A 20,584-nucleotide genomic window follows, 5' to 3' on the forward strand; every position below is an offset into this window, starting at 1 on the left:
TGCTCGAGGGGTCACAAAAGTGTGAACAAAGGCTCAGCCTACGAGTGAGCTTGGCCTGTGAGCGTCTGTGGAGGGAACATGGCCTGTGCCCTTCCATTTCCGACTTTCCATGGCCCTGCCCAGCCCCTTCCAGCCAGGGGGCTTGGGAACTCGCAGCTGGGTGAGAGCCCAGGCTGGGGCCCAGTGAAGCGCCGAAGTGCGGACCCCAGGCGGGAAGGCGGGAAGGTGTCCCTCCAGGCACTGTCTTAGCCACTTAAGGCCCCAGAGCAGAGCTGCTCTCATGGGGGAAGGCCTTGTCTTCCTGTTATGGGGGTGAGGGCTCTTCTTCCATTGGACTGGGAATCCCCAAGGGCAAGGACTGTGTCTCCCTGATCAGACAGGGAGCTCCCATCAGGCAGAATTCCTGTGTCCCCCATCAGACTGGTAGCTCCCCCAAGCACAAGCTCTGTCTGCTTTCAGACAGGGTGGGCCTCTCCCTGATTTCCCTTCCAGGTGGGAGCTTCCCAGGAACAGGGGCCACGTCTTCTTTATCAGAAAATTTACCCCTGAGGGTAAGGGTCACATCTCCCACGTTGACTAGGGCAATACCAAGAGCAGGGTGTGTGCCCTTCCCATCAGATTGGCATGTCTCCCTCATAGGCTGGGGGATTCCTCAGAGCCAAGGCTATGTCTCCCGCTCAGCTTAGAGTTCTCTGATGGCAAGCATCACGTCTCCATCATCAGACTGGAAGCTCCCTTAGCTAGGGCCTGTGCCTCCCCCATTAGACTAGGAGTGGAAGCTCCCTTAGCTAGGGCCTGTGCCTCCCCCATTAGACTAGGACTGGAAGCTCCCTTAGCTAGGGTCTGTGCCTCCCCCATTAGACTAGGATCCTGGCCCCTGATGGTAGGTGTTCTGTCTACCCCCATCAGACTGGAGGATTCCCTAGGGAAGAGTCTGTGCCTCCCATCTCAGACAGGGTGTTCCCTGGGGCTAAGCCCCTACCTCCCCCACCTGACTAGCATTTCACCCGCAGTGGGAAGAGGTGAGTGGCTACGACGAGAACATGAACACGATCCGCACGTACCAGGTGTGCAATGTGTTTGAATCGAGCCAGAACAACTGGCTACGGACCAAGTTCATCCGGCGCCGTGGCGCCCATCGCATCCACGTAGAGATGAAGTTCTCGGTGCGTGACTGCAGCAGCATCCCCAGCGTGCCTGGCTCCTGCAAAGAGACCTTCAATCTCTATTACTATGAGGCCGATTTCGACTCGGCCACCAAGACCTTCCCCAACTGGATGGAGAACCCGGTGGGTGAAGGTGGACACCATTGCCGCCGACGAGAGCTTCTCCCAGGTGGACCTTGGTGGCCGGGTCATGAAGATCAACACCGAGGTGCGGAGCTTCGGGCCCGTGTCCCGCAGTGGCTTCTACCTGGCCTTCCAGGACTATGGCGGCTGCATGTCTCTCATCGCCGTGCGCGTCTTCTACCGCAAGTGCCCCCGCATTATCCAGAACGGCGCCATCTTCCAGGAGACTCTGTCAGGGGCTGAGAGCACATCGCTGGTGGCTGCCCGGGGTAGCTGCATCGCCAACGCGGAGGAGGTGGACGTGCCCATCAAGCTCTACTGTAACGGGGATGGCGAGTGGCTGGTGCCCATCGGGCGCTGCATGTGCAAAGCGGGCTTCGAGGCCGTGGAGAATGGCACTGTTTGCCGAGGTAAGGGCCACGGCGGGGCAGGTGCCCCTGCAAGTGTGTGGAGTTGGTGTTGGCTGCAGACTCGAACCTGGCAGCTGGGAGGGGAGGCTGGTGAGCACAGAGGCCTGGAGCTGACCATGAGGCCCTCTGTGGCCAGGGTTTCCAAATCTACAGCCGTCGTTCAGCTTCTTAGAGGGAGGCATTAAACAGCACTTCTTGAACGGTGGTATGTGTACGTACTACAGGGGGGTGTGCAGGCTGATACCTGCATGAGGATAAATGGTTCTCATTTTAATTATTGTGTAATGATGGCAGGTGGTACTTTATTTCTTCATTCACAAAAGTGATGTGGTTTCCTTTTTAAGAAAACGTATAAGTCATAGTAAATAACATTTATAAGAGAACCTTCGTTGAGCTTTTGCTGTATCAGTCAGTATAGGCCAGGCCACGCTGAAGTGACAAAACAATAAAAGTTTGTTTCTCACTTAATGCTACATGTACATTGTGAGTCAGCTTGGGATTCCTCCCTCTGGGAGCCAAGCAGATGGAGGCGCCACCATTTGGAATGTTGTGATCACCAGGGCAGAAGGAAGGAGCAAGTGTGACAGATTGTATATGGGATCTAAATCTTCCCCCCCGGAATGGCTCAGACGTCACTCCTACGCACGTTTCAGTGGCCAAGGCAAGTGATGTGGTTACTTCCAATTCAAAGAGATGGGTAAGTGCAGCTCCGCTGTGAGCCAGCCCCTCCTGATTCTCATTCTTACTGTGTGCTGAGCAACTTTACGTGTCTAACTCATTTAATCCTCACAAGAACCCTATGAAGGAAAGTGCCATTTTATAGAAGAAATCACAGCTCATACACAGTTCATACAGTGAATAAGTGGAGGTAGCACAGAATCTTACCCGGGTAGTGTAATTCCAAACTACCCTCTTAAACCACTGTGCCCCTTAAGTTAATTTAAAGAAAAATATTAAGTAAACAGTAGTACAGGTAGTATTTGATTATGGCCAAGAGTCACCAAGGTGGTGTGTAAACATAAGAAGTTTGTACGAGGTACTGCATGGTGGTGAGAAGGCCGTGAAGGTAGACAGACCTGGGTTCAAATTCCAGCCCCTGCCGGTTACTAGTTGGACGTCCTGATCCGAGTTGTGAAACCCTCTTTCATAGGGTAGTTGTGAGGATTCAAGACCTTAAGACATGTAAAGAGCACTTTTGATGGCTTCTAATATACAGTAGGAGGTTAATAAATGTTAACTAAATGAGATGCTACATATACAGCCCAGCGTGGCACAGGTTCTCTGCAGTGTGAGCTATGGTGGTGATGGTGGTGACATAGGAGACTTGAAGCCTGCTTGTGCCACTTCCTCTTGCCTTCCCAATTGGAATTGGGTCCTGGGGTGTTCCAGATGCCAGGCTACGAGTTTTGGACCTTTCCAGGGGCCTCGAAGAGCCGGTTAAGGTTTAGCCCGGGGTAATTGCGATGATCCTCACCTTTATGAAATTTGTCGCATCCACCATCCCCATGGCTCCTCCCTCCAGCCCTCTGAGGCAGCATTTAAGGGTCCTGGGAGGATAAGTGGATGTATAAGAGACAAGAGCAGTGGCCTGTGGGGGAGCTGCTGCAGTGATCTCAGGTGATGATGGCTGCATGGACTGGGCGTCCACAGTGCTGGGGAAGAGGAGGGGTGCAGTCAAGGGACGTTTTGGCAGTGAGTCAGATGAGATGTGGAGACAGATTGGAAAGGGAGGAGGGAGAGGAATCAGAGGGAAACAGGAATTCCAGCTTACAGGGCTGTGTGATTGTCTTGGAAAAGAAATGGGGGCATTGGGAGAAAAGGCTGGTTTCTTAGGGAAGACAACAAATCTGGTTTCCTTTACATGAGTGTGAAAGTGCACAGCCCTGGGACACGGCAGGGGGCCATGGGGACAGGCCATGGGGAGCAGAATCAGTCACTCATTGCTTATTGGTTATTCGCTCATCAACCCTGTACCTCCTCTGTGTCAGACCTTGTGCTAAGCACCAGGTAAGACAGAAGAGAATCCAACTATGGCCTTGCCTTCTAGAAGCTCACAGTCTAGCAGAGGAGACCGACTGTAAATGAACAAGGGTGGGAATGCGTTAGACTTGTTTTAATAGGAACTGCTCAGGCTGAGGTGGGCCCAGAAAAAGGGAAGGCTTCACAGAGGAGGTGACACTGGAGCTGAGTCTTGGGAGAGGTGTACATTAATCAGGTGGCCCAGTCCTTCTGGAGGTTGGATCAGCATCAGCAGAGACCTGGGGACATGAATCAGTGTGCCTCATTAGGGGGACTGGTCAATTGTTTGGTGTGGCTGTGGCTAAGGGTGCAAGGAGAGATGTAAGAAGAACTGTTGCTGGAGTGGTGCCCAGATGAAGGAGATGTATTAGTTATCTATTGCTGCATAACAAGTTAGCCCAAAATTTAGCAGCTTAGAACAACAAGCATGTATTTATTTATTTATTTATTTATGGCTGCGTTGAGTCTTCGTTGCTGCACGAGGGCTTTCTCTAGTTGTGGTGAGCAGGGGCTACTCTTCGTTGCAGTGCACGGGCTTCTCATTGCGGTGGCTTCTCTTGTGGAGCACGGGCTTCAGTAGTGAACAACAAGCATTTATTATCTCAGTTTCTTAGAGTCAGGAGCCAGGCACGGCTTAGATGGGTGCCTTTGGCTCGAGGTCTCTCCTGAGGTTGCAAGCAGGCTGTAGGCTGGGGCTGCAGTTTCATCTGAAGGCTTGACCAGGGAGGGATCTGCTTCCACATTCCCTCATGTGGTTGTTTGCAGGCCTCAGTCCCTCCCACGTGGGCCTCTCACACGTGCAGTGGCTTCCCCCGAGCACATGATCCAAGAGAGGGAGCGTAAAAGAGAGAGCACTCAAGACAGAAGCCACATACATCTTTTTATAATCTCATCTCAGAAGTGACATCTCATTACTTCTGCTGTATTGTCTTCATTAAAAGTGAGTCACCAAATTCAGTCCATGCTCCAGGGAGGGAATTACACAGGGTGTAAATGCCAGGAGGTGGGGCCCCTGGGGCCATGGCAGAGGTGGCCTGTCACAGAATCAGAGTCTGAGCTGCTTCTTGCAAGGGGTGGGCATTCGAGGTAATGCTGGGGCAGAGTGTGTCCAGTGCTGGCTTCCCCCCTCCCCCCAGCCCCCCGACGAGGCCCAGCCCAGCCCAGCTGGCTACTGGATGTAACTGGAGGCCAGTCAAGGTGTGATTAATGAGCTCAGGGAGCCAGAAGGACACCAGCTGCTGCTGTGGCATGTGTGCAGCCACCCAGATGTGGGGCTGCTTCAGCCAAAGTCCCACAGGCACTGGCCCCGCCAGCCCAGGACGTGTAGGAATGATGATTATTGCTCACATCTGGGGGTTGGCAAAGTGCTTTCCCCATCTCCAGCTCAGGGATTCTCAGCCTTTACTATGCCTCAGGATCCGCTGGGAAGTTTATTAAAATACAGATTCCTGGGTCTGGTGCAGACCTCTTCCCCAGGTCTGGTTCTGTGCCTCTGAGGTAGGGCCACGAATCAGCATTTTTAAACAAGCAGCACTGATACTCCGTTACCAGGACTATTAGCTCAGACACACAATGTGTTAACACATCCTTGGCCAGACCAAGCAGGACTCAAGGCCAGCCCCACCACCACCCCAGGGAGCATCCACCCTAAAGGGTGGGAGGGGACATTAGCAGAATCTCTGGGAGGGTGTGGTTTGGAAAGACCCATTTAATATTGAAACATAACATGATGGGGAAAGAATCCATTGCTTTCTGAGAGAAATACAAATTAGAGAAAACTTGACGGTGGGGCTGGGGGGGGGGGGGGGGGGGAGTAGGTGACTCCTCATGGGGAATGGCAGTGATCCCAGGGGTGGGCAGTGGTGGCTAATGATGGACTGGGTGTTCCCAGTGCGCTGAGTGGTTCATGAAACTATGGACTAAACTGACTCATTCAGACCAACTTCCTCTAGTGCCTGTTTGTTGTGTGCAGGGCACAGTGGGGAGGGGAGGGGCTCGGGAAAGCCAATTAACCCCTCAACAAGCATGTATTGGGTACCCCCTGTGTGCATTTAGCCCTCTAACAGATATTGATTGAGTTCCTTCTCTGAGCTAGGCACATGCCAGTGCTAGGGAACACAGATGTGAACAAGAGGGACACATTCACTGCCCTCCCAGAGTTTTGGTCTGGGTGGGTGGATGGGGGAAGATGGAGGAAATAAAGTTAATAAACAAATAAATAAAATAGTTATAAACTGTGAGGAGTGAAAGAAAAATATAGGGTACAACAAAAGAGATCAAAAGGAGGATCTGCTTTAGCCAGGTGGTTCAAGGAAGGCTTCTTGGAAGAGGTGTCATTTGAGCTGACTGAGGCTGTCCTGGGATGGCTGGAGGAGAGCTCCTGAGAGTCACAGTTTGGCTTCAAGTGGCTCGTGGGCAAGCAGAGCATTCAGACACAAGGGAATAAGGCAGAGCATGGTCCTTCCAGAAATGAAGTCTGGCCAGGCAAAGTACTTTGAGAATATGAGGAAGAAGGCAGCTTTACCGACTGGGCATCTGGGAGGGCTTCAAGGAGGAGGTGGCATTTGAATTAGGCCTTGAAGAGTGAGTGGGATGTGGATGGGTGAAGGGAGGGGAGGAATTGTAGGTCGAGAAACTGCATGAATAAAGACCCAAGGTGTGACAGTATAGGGCATGTTTGGTGGGTGTCCAAGGCCCTAGTGGGTGCAGAGCTGGGGTACGACTTTCTCCTCTTCATTCATCTATTCATGGTTCATTGAGTGCTTAATCTGGGCCTGCACTGGCCACACAGACACCAGGTGGGAGACTCCTGGGACTTCCTTCAGAGGAGCTCTGCCCCCTTCCCCTACCCCAGTCCCCAGCCTCCTCAGGATCACAGTTCCCACTGGGGCTTGCCACCAGCTGATTTGCTGGTGGGGGGTGGCGGGGGCAGGGGAGTGGCCTTGGAATTCCTCCTCTGCAGCAGCTGCTCCCACCCAAGCCCTGAGTCTGTTTGCCTGACTCTTTCCAGATGTTTATGGGATTTACTGTGAATGTGTCCCTGCCTCAGTTTCTCCAAGTTTGTCTCCGTATCCCTATGCCCCTTGGTCTCTCCTTCCCTAATGAAGCCCCTACTTGCTACTCCCTGCCCATCAGAGGGAGCCCCCAGCCCAGCAACCGCTGGGGACCCGGACCTCCTCTCTCCCCACGGCAGACGTGCGTCTATAACGGATCCAGAGGCAGTTCCACAGTGAGCGTGATTGCCGTGATGCTATTGGGGTGTAATGGGATTTTTAATGTTTAGCTTGGACAGGGAGAGGGACTGCGAGCCAGCGGGTTAGGGGGGTGAGGGGTGGGAGGTGCTTGCACACACATGTTGATCCCCTGGCTCCAACTCTGACTTCCCAGTTCCCAGCTGCCGGGCTTCTCCTCCCAGCCTCTCCCTCCTCCCCCTGCCCTGCTTGGCAGCCCCTAGCCCTGCTCTCTCCCCCACCCATGGCCTCTCCTTGACCTTGGCCATGGAGACCTGTTTCTTCAAACCCCAGCCCTGCCTCTTGCTAGCTGTGTGACCTTGGGCAAGCAGTGGACCTTCTCCTGGTCTTTGTTTTCCCATCTGCAAAGCAGAGTAAACAGATGCACTGCTGTGCAGGGTAAATGAGAAAATACCTAGAAAAGTGTTAGAGAAATAAGGACTTTTACAAACACTGTCTTTTGCCCGTGGACTTCTTTTTTTTCTCCTAATGAGCTTTTTTATTTTGAGGAAAAAATAACTTTTCCTTATCACAAAAGCAATACAGGTTATTTGTAGAATCTTTAGAAATTACTGATAAGCCAAAAGGAGAAAATTAAAATCACACAGAGAGTAACCACTGTTAACAGACTGGTGTGGATCCTTCTAGGTGTATTTAGATGTATTTAAAACATATTGATTTTTTTAAAAGAAAAAATAGATTCCTTCTGAGACTACATGAGGATTTTTGACTTATTAATATTTTGTGGGCATTTTTCCACGTCATGTTGGATCATCATTTGGGAAGGCTCTTAGAATTCCATAATAGATAGACGTACCATAATTTAGTTACCAGCTCTCTAGTGATCCGCGTGTAGATTGCTTGCAGTTTTCCACTATCTTAAATGCTGGCATGGACTTCATTGTCCCTCTGCCTTTTTGCACTGCTGCTGGCATCTGTGTAGGATATGTCTCCAGGCATGGAACTGTAGGGTCAAAGGGTATGTACTTTTTTTGAGCTTTTGATGCACATTGCCAGATTACCATCCAGAAAGGCTGGGCTGAATTACCCTCCTGGCAGCAGTCTTCGAGAGTGTCTGTTTCCCCACATACTCACCAGCATGGGATATTATGCCTGTGGCTTTATCTTCTATTTCACTCCAGAATCCTGTGCATCCCCAGCCAAGGGAGGGAGGGGCCAGGGGTCCTCTCTGGGCCCTCAGGGTTGGATCCTGGGCCACCCTCAGGGTGGCCTCCTTCCCACCCTGCTCTCAGCTCCAGCCCTTCCCACAGAGGCCGAACCAGTGGCCCAGATGTGTCTGGCAAGCCTCTGGGGGTGGGTGCGGTCAGTCTCGGGGTGAGGAGGAGGGAGGCATCCAGCTGGCAAGGCCTGTGCTGGCTGGGGAAAGGGGGGTGAGGGTTGGAGTGCTGGGTGGGAGGAACGGCCCAGACCCCCACACAGAAAGTTCTGCTGCTTCTCTTCAAGGGCAGGGTGGAGACGCCCAGCTTGGGGAGGGGGAAGGGTGATAGATAACCCCTCCAGACCCCAAGGCTCAGGCCAGGGCTGAGACCACACAGGCCAGCCTTTCGAGAAGGGGATTGGATGGGGACCCTGGCCAGTACAGGCTATTCAAGTCTTTGCTCTTAAAAATTAGAAGTACCCCCTCCCCACTTCCCCTTTTCTATATGCTCTCAAAGCATCTATTTTTGTTCACAAATATCTATCCATCTCTCCATCCATTAACCCATCTGTTTGTCCATCTATCCAGCCAGCTGGCCAGCCAGCCATCAGCCATTCACTGAACTCCAGTTTCTGATTTTTTTTGCTTTGTGGGGAGATCAGGTGATGTCTTCATAGAGGACCAAGAAGCTAACACACAGTGAATAACACTCCTCAGGCACCTGCTGTGCGCCAGTCCCTGAACCAGGTGTGGGGACTGCAGACATGAGGAAAGCCTTTCTTGCCCTCATGGAGCTTCCAGTCTGGTATAGAGGAGTTGGCTCCATCTGTAACTGTAACCTTGGGGCACTTAGGAGGGAGTCAAGAGAGAGCTGGGGAGGCTTCCTGGAGGAGAAGCCATTTTCCCAGGGCTTTGGAGAATGGGAGGAGGTGGAGGCAGGAAAAAGAAAGTCAGAAATGATACTGATTTTTTTTTTTTAACCCTGGCCTCTTGCTGACCCCCAGCCGTCTGGGGGAGTGGGGGTACAGGAGAAGTATTCTTAGCCAAGGGAGAAGGGCAGAGGGGCTGCCAGCACTCTCAAAGGGCTGACTGAGGCAGAGGCTGAAAGGAGTCCTGAGAGGATTGGAGAAGGCCAGGGCAAAGGGTGAAAGGTACCTCCTGTGTGCCCAGCTCTGTGTTATATGCTCTGCTCCACTATCTTATTGAATCTTCCGTTGATACGATTAGGTCCATTCACAGATGATGAGACTGAGGTCCAGAGAGGATCAGTGAGTTTTCCAAGGCCACACAGCCAGTAAGTAGCCGAGGCAGAATATGAACCCAGCTTTCTCCAGCTTGCTGGGACAAGTGATTACGCGGGAGTGAGTGGATATCTGAATGTTCTCTGCCCAGCCCACCTCCCCATTACCCAGGAGCCCCTGAGATGTAAGAAGAGTTTGACAAATAACCAGCTGAGGGGCTCACGTGTGAGTCTGTGAGACCTCAAAGAAAGGAGGGGGCAGCCAGAAGGGCTTCCGAGGGGAGGAGGGAGGCTCACGGCTGAGCCTCAGAGGACACGTTGCTTTCATATCAAGAGATGTAGGGCATAACACACCATTGTAAAGCAATTATACCCCAATAAAGACGTTAAAAAAAAAGAGATGTAGGGCAGGATGGAGCACAGTTCCAGGGCAAAGGCTCAGGGGTGGGGAAGCCCCCCGTAGGCCTCCTCTCCTCGTGCCAAGCCGTGAGATGGCCTCGGGGAAGGAGGCCCACCCACCCCTGGCTAACCTCCGGCCAGAGAGAAGAGTCCCCCCCGGCCCCCACGCAACATTTACCAAGTGCTCACGTCATGCTCCCTTCCTGCCCGGTTACCTTCTGGAATCCCCTCATCTAATTAGAAAACTGAGGCTGAGGGCCAACCGTCACACCCCTCCTAGTTGGCAGACGCAGGTGTGCACTCTCGTGCCTCCTGCTTCTGATCTCCTCTGCTTCTTGGAGGTGTCAGAAAGGCTTGGTGGCAGGGCCCCCGTGCTTATTCCTGTGGACCAGGCAGCTCCCCACTCAGGGTCTCGCTGACTCCCAGTCACCCTCGGCGTTAGATATCCTCATCCCTATTTTACAGAAGAGGAAACTGAGGCTCTGAGAGGTGAAGCAGCTTGTTTGTCCAAGGTGACCCAATTAGGAAGGGACAGGATTTGAACTCAGGTCATCTGACCCTGGAGCCCCAGCGCTGCCCCCTCTCAGCCCCAGACTGGCCTCGGACCCTGAAGGCATCAGGTTGATGGGTTTGGTCGCAGGCTGCCTCCAGAACACTCTGGCAGGGCCATAAACAGCTGGGGAAGTTCCCTCCCTCCAGCGGCTGCCTTTTCATCTGGCTGGGCTTCGGGATCTGGCGAGAGAAGCCCATTTATTGAGGAAGTTTATGCATTTAACAGTTTAAGCCTTTCTAAGCCTGTGGTACAACAGGATTTGGGAGCTGTTAACAATTCTGTGTGGTTAAGAGATTTTCATTGCTCTGCGGCAGCTGGCTCAGGCCCCACAGGCCCTGTTCTGGCCTCCACCCCGCCCTGCTGGGCACCTCCTCCCTAGGACCCTTTGTCCTCTGCCCCCATCCTGCTGCTTCTCCCTGCTCCCCCTACTCCTAGTGTCTAGGTATGAGCTTGGACCTCAGAGGGGAACCGAGGCCCAGAGAGGGAAAGGGAGCTGCCCAAGGCCACACAGCAGGTAAGAGGCTTGAACTGAAACCTGCCTGGCAAAGCTCGAGTCCCTTCCCACACCCTAGACTGCCTTCCTTGGGTAAGGGGGGTGGTAGGACATTATGTTGTTAATTCTGCACTGGCAGAACTTATAAAACCCCTCTAAAACCAGCATCTGACCTCTACCAAGGCTTTGGAACAGGCCGGGGGTAGGGTCACTTGCCCAGATTCACTCACCCTGTCAGGTACAGAGCTGGAATCAGGACTCAGGCCTCCCGAAGTCCTAATGAGAATTCTTCACACTATACCAAACAGGGTTTTTTTTTTTTTTTTCCATAGCCTGGCAGGGGGTGGGGGGGGATGCCATTTGTAATTATAATGTCTTACATACGTACAGTATTTATTTACTTACACTCTGCCTCATTCCAGAAAAGATTAGAGGCTGCTTTTGTGTAGCATTTGGTCTCACCCCCTGAGATACTTTGATCTGAGCGATACCCACATGAGAGAAGCAAGGCGAAGGTTATTAGCGCTATTTTAGAGGCAAGGAAGACTGAAGCCGAGAGGGGACCAGACTCTCCCATGGTCACAGTGTACTTTGGTGGCAGAGCTGGGACTTGAACCCAGTGCTCCGGCCTCCTAGGCCCAGGGTCTCGCTGGGGCCCCTCGTGATGTTCAGTCAGATAGCCCCCATCCTTTGCCTCCACCTCCGCAGAGACAAGACCCCAGCGTTCCCTGAAACGCCTTAGTCTCCATCCTAGGTGGGGAGAGGTGGCCTGGAAGAGTTCCTGGTGGCCCAGAGGACACACGGTTTGTGTGAAGAGGAAGGTGTGGGTGGGATTGGCAGGATGTGAATCAGCCCCCGACAACCATACGGGTAAAGGAGCCCGTGGCTGGCGGCCCAGGGGTCACCCTGAGGGCTGGGCTGCCCTTCGGACTCCTACCCTCTCTGGTTCCTCGGGCTCTCTGCTCCTTCACCAGGCCTTCCCAGTCTTTTTCCGTGGAGCCCCATCCATGGAGGCTGGATGAAGCTGTTGTTTTCGTCACAGGGATTTGTTTCCTGATCACGGTAACCCATCTGCCCAACCCATCAGCCAACCCAGGAGAGGGTCACAAACACGCAAGCACTCCCACGTCACTGGCATCCAGACGCAGCACGTGAACTTTATCTCTTGTCCTCTGCTTCCCACCCCACCCCAAACAAAGGGGCCAAGGCCACTGATCACCAACTTCACACTCATAAAAACTGAGGCCCAAAGACGTTAGATGAAATGGCTTATCCAGAGACCCAGCAATCAAACTCAGGGTCCCTGTACCCCACTCCCTGTACCTCCCGCTGGACTCCGATTATAAATAACAGAGACCAGAGCCCAGCGAGGTAGGGACGCGCATTGGTTGAGTGCCCACTGTGCGCCAGGCGTTATGCCCTAGGCTTGGTGTAGAATACTGGGTCCCTGTAGTCCCCAGAAGTTGGGTACAGTTGTTATTTTCATTTTATAGAGGAGCAAGTGGAGGCTTAAGGAGGTTAAACAACCAGCTCAAGATCACACAGCTAATGAATGGTAGAGCCAGCAGTGAAATCCAAAACCTGCCGTCTTCTCACTGGAATGTTTGTACGTCTCGTTGTGAATAAAATTTTTTCACAATCCTTATCTCATTTGTCTCTCGACAACCCTAGGAAGTAAGAGAGATATCATCCCTGTTCTTTTTTATTTTTTTTTAATGTTTATTTATTTATTTATCTTTGGCTGCGTCAGGTCTTAGTTGGAGCATGCGGGATCTTTCACTGCGGCTCACGGACTCTTCTTTGCAGCACGCGGGCTTCTCTCTAGTTGTGGAGCACGGGCTCCACAGCACGCGAGCTCAGTAGCTGTGACGTGCGGACTTAGTTGCTCCGCGGCACGTGGGATCTTAGTTCCCCGACCAGGGATCAAAACCACGTCCCCTGCACTGGAAGGTGGATTCTGGATTCTTAACCACTGGACCACCAGGAAAGTCCCTATCCCCGTTCTTCCGACAAGGAAATTAAGGCTCAGTGAGGTGAGGTGCGCTGCCCGAGGCTCACCGCTAGGAAGGGTCAGAGCTAAGACTAGAGCTGGGTCATTGGGTCGGTTTGACTCTGACACCCAGGCTGTGACCCTCCCAGCCCCCTTGCTGCTGATTCCTGTTCCGAGACCTCTCTTGAACCCGTTTATATCAGACCTCTGCCCCATCATTCCACTAAATCTGCTCCTAATCAAGGCCATGGGTGACACCCATGTCGCCAATTCAGCGGTCAGTTCCCAGGCCTTGGCTTCCCTGAGGAGCGTTTATCAGAGTGACCACTGTCTCCTGGTGTCCCTTGTGCCTTGCCGGGTGCTTCGTGGCCAGTTCCCACTCAACACCCGCCTCTCTACCTCGGAGGCCCCGGTGCTGAGTCCTTGGCCTCCTCTTCCCTCTCCCTCCCTGGGTGGTTCCATCCAGGCCCTCTCTGGTCAATCTCCAGCCTGGACCTCTTCTCTAAAGTCCAGATTCACATACCTAACTACCTAGTGGACATCTCCACCATGCTTCCTCCCTGTTCCCTGCCCTGCAGCCAGAGGTCCCTCTAAAATGTAGATCATAGGAATTCCCCTGGCGGTCCAGTGGTTAGAACTCAGTGCTTTCACTGCTGGGGCCTGGGTTGGATCCCTGGTCGGGGAACTAAGATCCCACAAGCCGTGCAGTGTGGCCAAAAAAAAAAGTAGGTCATGTCCCACCTCTGCTCAGAATCCCCCGAAGCCCCTCGTCTTACATAATGCGAAAGCTGAAAGGTCCCACAAATCCCTCCGTGATCTGTCCCTCCCCTCTCTCGGACCCATCTTTTCCCACTTCCTCCTTGCCTCCTCCACTCCAGACCCGCTGACCTCCATGGTGGTTTCTTCTGCCTGGAATGTTCTTTCCTCAAATATCTACATTGATTGCCCTCTCACCTTCTTCAGGTCTCTGCCCGAACGTCACCTTTTCACCAAGGTCCCTCATTGCCCTAGTTTTCCAAAGGGTACATATATATTCACGTGCACATACACACGCGTGCACACAGCCCGTCCCCCTTCCCTGCTTTACTTCTCTCTGTTGCCCTTGCTGCCATCTGACATACTGTTTCTTTGTTCCTTACCTGCTTGTCTCCCCAGCTGAAATGCAGGCTCCATGAGGGCAGATGTTTCTGTTTTGTCCACCACTGTGTCCAGTTTCTAGACTGATGTTTAGCTCATAGAAACTACTCCATAAATGTTAGCTGCAGAGACCCACTCACCCCAGTTTCACGCCCTGTATCCTCCCAACCCTGATGTGAGCGATGATGCTAACAGAGGCCCTTGGAGAAGCCGAGGGCTCTTCCGGCTCCAGAGGGACCAACTTAGCCAGGATGCATAGCAGGTCTGTCTGTGGTTGGGACAGGTGTTTCCAGGCATGGATTGAGGGTTCTTTTTCTTGGGACTCAGCATTTCCTGTAGAAATCTTAAATCCAGGAGCTGGGGACCTCAGGGAGCATCCTTCAGTCTTCCTTGTATTTTCACATCAACAAACATTAATTCCAGCTCTTGCTCCCTTGCCTGCGCTGGCCCAACGGTCTTTGGACTCCCTGCGTGGTCATCCTAGACCGGGGCCTGCTGGGGGACCCACCTCTCAGTAGGAGCCCGGGGGAGCCCACCACAGGCCCGGGTCTGTGCAGACGCAGAGCAGGAGGAGACGCCCAGCCCGTCGAGTCTCCGATCTCAGGTTCAGACCCCAGCCCCATTGCCTGACTTACTTGAGGAGGCCTTTGCTCTGAGCCTCAGTTTCCTCACTGTTAAATGGGGCCTGTAGTCCCAGCCTCACAGGGTTTAGAAGAGGCCCAGAGGAGTCGTGGGAGCTCAGAAGATAGGAAAGCGATGGGGAGTGGAGGGGGTGCCCCTGCTTCAGGAAAGAACGTTCCTTGGGGGCAGGGGGTCAGCAGGCAGTGCACCTGGAGAGCAGAGCGTGTGTACATGATTAAGGGGGCCGGGGCTTGGTTGGTAATCCCCTCTCAGTTACAAGCAAGCCTGGGTACACAGCAGGTGCCTAATACATACTGTGGCTTGGCATTGTTTTAACCAGACAGGGTGCTTTTATTGAGCGGTACAGAAGCAGCTCCCAGAGTCAGGGTGCCTGGGTCCGAATATGGGCTCTCCCACTCCCCCTGGGACCCTGGCAGAGCACCTCCCCACCCCACCCCATCTCTGGGGCTCAATGTCACCAGCTATAGAATGACTCTTCTGCACTAACACCCTCTGATTCTGTTCTTCCTGGTCCTCACATGCCCCTCGAGAGGCCAGCAGGGCGGCTGTGACCATCTGCGACACCAGGATAGTGACCCCGGGTTACCTGCCACTCTAGCGCCCTCAAGCAGGAAGGTTTAGAGATGTAGGTAAGAGCCAGCTGCCTAGGTTCTAATACTGGCTCTGACATTTACTAGCTGTGTGACTCACTTCCCAAAGCCTCAACCTCCTCATCTAAATAATGGGTGTAATAATAAATGGAATGTTACAGGTGAGTCGTGAGGACTCAGTGCCGTAATCAAAGTAAAGCACTGAACACAGCACCCGGCACGTGGTCAGTGCTGACCATAGCCTGGAACTTGCTGTCTCAATGCTCAGGGTTGTTACCATCCCCTTTTGCAGATGAGGAGACTGAGGTTCAGAGAGAGCAGGTGACTTCCTTTGCTCCAGGCCACTCAGCAAGTAAGACCCCTTAACCCCTGTTGTCCAGTGGAGCGTGGACAGAGTGCCAGGTGGGACCTGGGGGCCAGTCAGAGCTATTTCCCGCCTCTGGCCCCTGTGTCCCCGGCAAATTCTGGGCCCAAAGCCTCATGTTTTGTTGGCTCCTTCCAGGGAGCCAGACTCAAGCTTCTTCCCTTAAAGGCATCACCATCTGATTAGCAACATTTTAAAGACCTGAGAGTGGTCGCTGGCCTTTTTGCGCTGCCTGGGCAGGCCACGAAGCTTTGGGAGCCCCACATCCGTATCCCTGGCAACTGCAGCCCTGGGCTGCCCTCCCCCCACACCCTGCTGTCAGAGCTGTCTGTCTGTGGGAGCTCCCTGGAGGCCTGGGAGGGATGTGCACACACACATGTGCTGGGTCAGTGCATCCGTGACACACCTGCCTGTGTGTGTGTGCACTGGCCCCGTTAGACGTGGGAGAGTGTGTGCTGGGCCTGCTGGGAGTCTGCGTGCCCGTATGTGTAGAAGTGTGCCCACTGACCCAACATCCATCCACGTGTGTGGTTGGAACATCTCTGGACATAAGAGCGTGTGCGTACATTTCAGGGGTGGGGCCTGTACGTGCCCTTGCCCACGCAGTTCACCCTGGAGCCCACTGTGAGTCATTACTGCCTTTGTGTTTGTATGCTCCTGTGTCTGTCTGACCTGTCCCAGCACATGTGTGTGCAGGGAGGAGCACACTCATGCATGTGCTGGATCACTTGGACTAGTGCCCGTCAAGGAGCATAGGTGCCACAGAATGAGTGTATGCACCCGTCATTGTATGAGGGGATCCCTGTCCTTGGATGTGTGTGTCCTGGGTCAAGTAGGTGTGTGTATGTTTGTGCATATCCAACCACAAGGAGATCAAGCCAGAGTGTATGTGTTCATGTATACATTGTATCAAACCAGACGCACACGCACCTGGAAATGAGTACTTGTGAGCATGCGTGCCTGTGGTGCACTGGACCCGCCAGAGGAGTGTGTGTGTTGGCGGCAGGGGAGGGTGGGGGGGATACACACACTCACACACACACTTTCTGGGGGCCAGAATGTCAGGGCCATTGATTTTCTGTCTCTTAGAAATTCTCTTTGAGGTCCTCTTCATGTCTCTTTCATGAACCAAAGTCAGTGGCTCCAACATCCTTAAAGCAAATCGGGCCCATTTTGCAGCAAGCCTCCATCCTTGGCCTGCCCGCCTTCCCTGCTGGTTGTGTGCACAGACACGTACATGCAAAATGTGCTTATGATTTACAGGAGAGCATGGGGGGGCCCTGGAGGGGTGCGGTGATGGTGCTGGCCCGGGGTCAGTTCTTCACCAGGCTCCGATATTTTCTAGTCAGTGGCCTCGGGCATTGCCCTCACTTCCCAGAGCCTCCGGTTTCTCATCTGCCAAAGAGGCCCAGACGCTGGTAAAGACATGACCGCAAGGCCCTGCCCAGGCTGGGATCGTCATTCCTCTCATATCTGTCTGAGGTGTTTTGTTTATGCAGCACTTTTGCCTTCTTCCTGGGGAGAAAGGCTGTGTCTACACGAGACACCAAAGCAGGGCCAGTGGGGGACAGGCCAGCAGAGGAGCCATGGTGCTTCTAGGAGGAAGGGAAGGGGCACATTTGAACTGTGTCGCCCCAGCCCCGTGCACCCCCTCTGTGTTATCCCCACTCCACAGAGGAGGAAACTGAGGCCAGAGAGCTGCAAGGGCCTGCGCAAACCTCCCAGGGGGCAGCAGGGGGCAAGCCAGCATTGGGACCCAGGTCCAGCCGACTCCTAGGCCTTCCCGAGCATTCGGAGAACACTTCCTAGAGCAGATGGGAGCGAGAGGTTAGGCCTCGAAGGATGCGCATTCCCCAAAGCGGGCTGGATGGCATACAAGCCCAAGGCACTGCATGAGTAGAAGTGGGGAAGCACGAGGCGGAGGAAAGCGGGCCCTTCAGCCTCCGCCTCCCGGGAGCCTGCTCTGGCTCTCCCCGCCCTCTCCCCGCCCCGGCGCCCTCCAGATGGGCAGCCCCTCGCTGAGGTCCCTTCCCGCCCCTCGCGCTGCAGTCTTTGTGGCCCGGGAAGAATGCCTCTCTTTATCTCCCGGACGCCCCTTCCCTTTGATTCTCCTCTCCCCAGCGTTTCTGCCAACCTCTGCGTGTTGGGAATCCAATTAGAGGAACGGACAGAGAGAGTGACAGCCGCACCGAATCCCGCCTCGGTCCCTCCGAGCACGCCTGGCGGAGCTGCAGGCAGCACGGGGCCTGCTTGTCATGCCAGGCCCAGCGCTGGGCTTTGTGGGGATTAGCTGCCGGGGGCGGGGGTGGGGGTGGGGGGGTGGGGCTCTCCCCAGATGGGACCAGAAGTGATGCTGGTGAGTGTCACGTCTCCGTGAGAGTGGAGGGGGCCACTCTGCTCTGTGTGGAACCCAGCATGGGGAAGTGGGGGAAGGTGCCAGGAGGCACGGTGGCCTTGGCCTGGAGTGGGCTACCTTGGCCTACAGGGGATGCCTGGGGAAGTGATGGCCCAGCCCAGTCGGGTTATTTTGTTGCAAAGCTAGACTCAAGCAGAGCTGGCAGCCAAGCTCGGGTCTACCTGCTGTCGGGGAGACACCTGAATTTCCACCTAGGAGGGGCCGCAGGGGTTCATGTGCTTGCAGGGGTGGGATGTTATCTTGATGCTTCATTTGCAAAACACTTTACCTATGATTGGGAGGGGAAACCCCAAGGAATGGAAAGGGGGCAGCCACTGCATGATGGTGTCTGAAGAATCGCCCACCACAAGCTACTCCTTGGCCTGGCTGCCAGGTTAAGGCCAAGACCCTGCCCTCCCACACCCACCACCACGAAGTTATCCTCCTGGTTTACTGCCAAGGAAAATGAGGGTCCCAAGGACAGAGGGCCAGTCTGAGGCAGAGCTAGGATTTCTCTAACCCCCTTCTACCCCCGGATCACTCAGACCCCACCCCCAACTCCTAAGTTGGGAGAGTCCCCGATGCCCCCTCCCCAAGGAGGGATTTGGTGGCTGAAGAAATGGATTTCTGGACCTCAGGGAAAGCAGCAGCCTCATCCCCAGCCCCAGGAGCACCAGGCAGAATATGGGCCAACAAATGCCCCAGCCTCTCCAGAAATGGCTGGAGCCTACAGTGCACTGGGCCTTGTCCTAGGCCCAAGCACAGAGAGGGATTTGCATCCAACGTGGCTTCTGCCTCCAGGAGCTCACAGTGATGGCATATGTAAAGGGGAAGCTCAGGACCGTGAGGACCCACAAGGGACACGGGGAGGCGGGGATGGGACCACACTCAGCCCGGGCCTCCCAGCGGGCTTCTTAGAGGAAGCTGCACCTGAGCTGAGACCTGGAGGACAAGCAGAAATAGCTTGAGAGGCGCCGAATATTCTCGGCATGAGAGGCAGGGCAGGTGTGGGGCTTCCCGGGGAGAGGCCCCTGCCCACCCTCATCCCCATCCTCATTCCACAGCTGCCTGGGCTGGGCAGGGCTGACCCACCTCCTACCCCAGAGCCCCAGCGGGGCTGCACAGCTGTGACTACCTCCTGGGCCTGGCAGGGTTGGCAGCTTGGGATACTGAGCATCTTCAGTAAGAATCATCACGGAGGTGGGACGGGAGAGCCAAGGGAGGCCACAGTGCCTAAGAGCACACATTAGAGAACCGGGCCTCTTACATACACTGTCTTCCTGGGATCCCACATCAACCCGGCGAGCAGGAACCACCACCCTATTTTACAAGTGAGAAAATGGTTCAGAGAGGCAAAGGGGTTGCCCAGACTCAGAGAGTATGTTAATTTATGGGACCAGCATTTAAACTCAGGACCCCATGGACCTTTCCCACCACTCTGGGCTGCCACAGCCAGTGAAGATAGGAGTTGGTTGGGTTTATGTTTTTGGTTCTCCTGTCCCAGCACAGTGCCTGAGTGGTGGGTGGGTGGGTGGGTGGGTGGGTGGGTGGATGGATGGATGGATGGATGGATGGATGGCAGGCTGGCTGGCTGGAGAAAACCGATCAATCAATTGACCAGTTCTTCCTTACGTGTTACCTTTTTAAAAAATAACAAATTGGCACTCATCCCCATCCTGCCACTAAAGACCATGTTAATTATGAAGTAATCTTTCAGCTCAGTCCTTGTGAATACAAAATGAGAAGGGTGTGTAGACCCAAGAGACCAAGGAAAGACACCCTGATCTGCTTCCCACACCTACCTGGGCCTGAAGACTCGCTCAGTCACACAGACCCACTCACTCTCACATCTTCTCACCCACTCCCTCCCTCACAGCTGATGACCCCCCCCCCCCCCAGGGACCTCCCCCTCCCCACTCCCCATCTTTCCACTTCCAGGTGGAGGCCTCTCTGGGCTCAGCCCTGGCCCTGCCTGCATGTATGTGCCCACCTCTTCCAGCCCCTCCCTCCTCCCTCCTTCTGTCTCCCTCTCCCCTCCTCCTGTGTTTTCTTTCTTCTTCCATCTCTTGGTTTCTCTACCTTAATGGGGCTCCAGGTCTCTGTCTCATCCTCCATCTGACTGTCTGTCCTCTGGGTCTCTCCTCCCACTTCCTCTGTGTCTCCCCCCACCCTCACACTTCCTCACCTTTTACCCTCCGACCCTAAGGAGATCCGTTGCCCGTCTTGGACTCACCCGGGGCCTGGGTGAGCTGTGGGCTGGAAAAGTGAAGCCCTTCTCAACCCAGACACAGGGGTCAAGCTGGGGTCCAGAAGCAGCCCCCCAACCTTCCCCCGTAGAGAGGGGCGTGGTACACATACCCAGGGTGGCTGCCGTGGTCTGCTCACCTGCCGACTCGTGGAGTCACCTGGCCAGGCCGTTTGTTTGCTGCCCACACACCCTGACTGCCCACCCGCACGCTCACCCTCCACCCAGGTGAGGTCGGGGGAAGGCTACAGGTTCACGCAGCCCTGGGTCACATTCACTCCATGCCCTGAGCAGGTGCCTCCACCTCTGAGTCTCAGTTTTCTCATCTGTAAAAGGGGACAGGAGACTTGGCCTGGAAGGGCTGTGTGAGGCTCGGGTGTTCTGCTGGACACAGTAGGTGCTTGGGAATGGCCGTGGAAGACAAAAGAG

General features: G+C 54.3%; 1 protein-coding gene across 1 annotated transcript in view; it reads left to right on the forward strand.

Annotated features, from left to right (window-relative positions):
- EPHB2 (EPH receptor B2) overlaps positions 1–20,584 on the forward strand; it is a 185,450-nt gene that overhangs the window by 66,682 nt on the left and 98,184 nt on the right. The window contains 2 exon segments of the mRNA XM_032610142.1: positions 1,014–1,286; positions 1,288–1,699. Of these exon segments, the coding sequence (XP_032466033.1) occupies positions 1,014–1,286; positions 1,288–1,699 (685 nt within the window).

This window comes from Phocoena sinus, chromosome 1 (genome assembly GCF_008692025.1).
Source record: "Phocoena sinus isolate mPhoSin1 chromosome 1, mPhoSin1.pri, whole genome shotgun sequence".
NCBI classification, from domain to species: domain Eukaryota; kingdom Metazoa; phylum Chordata; class Mammalia; order Artiodactyla; family Phocoenidae; genus Phocoena; species Phocoena sinus.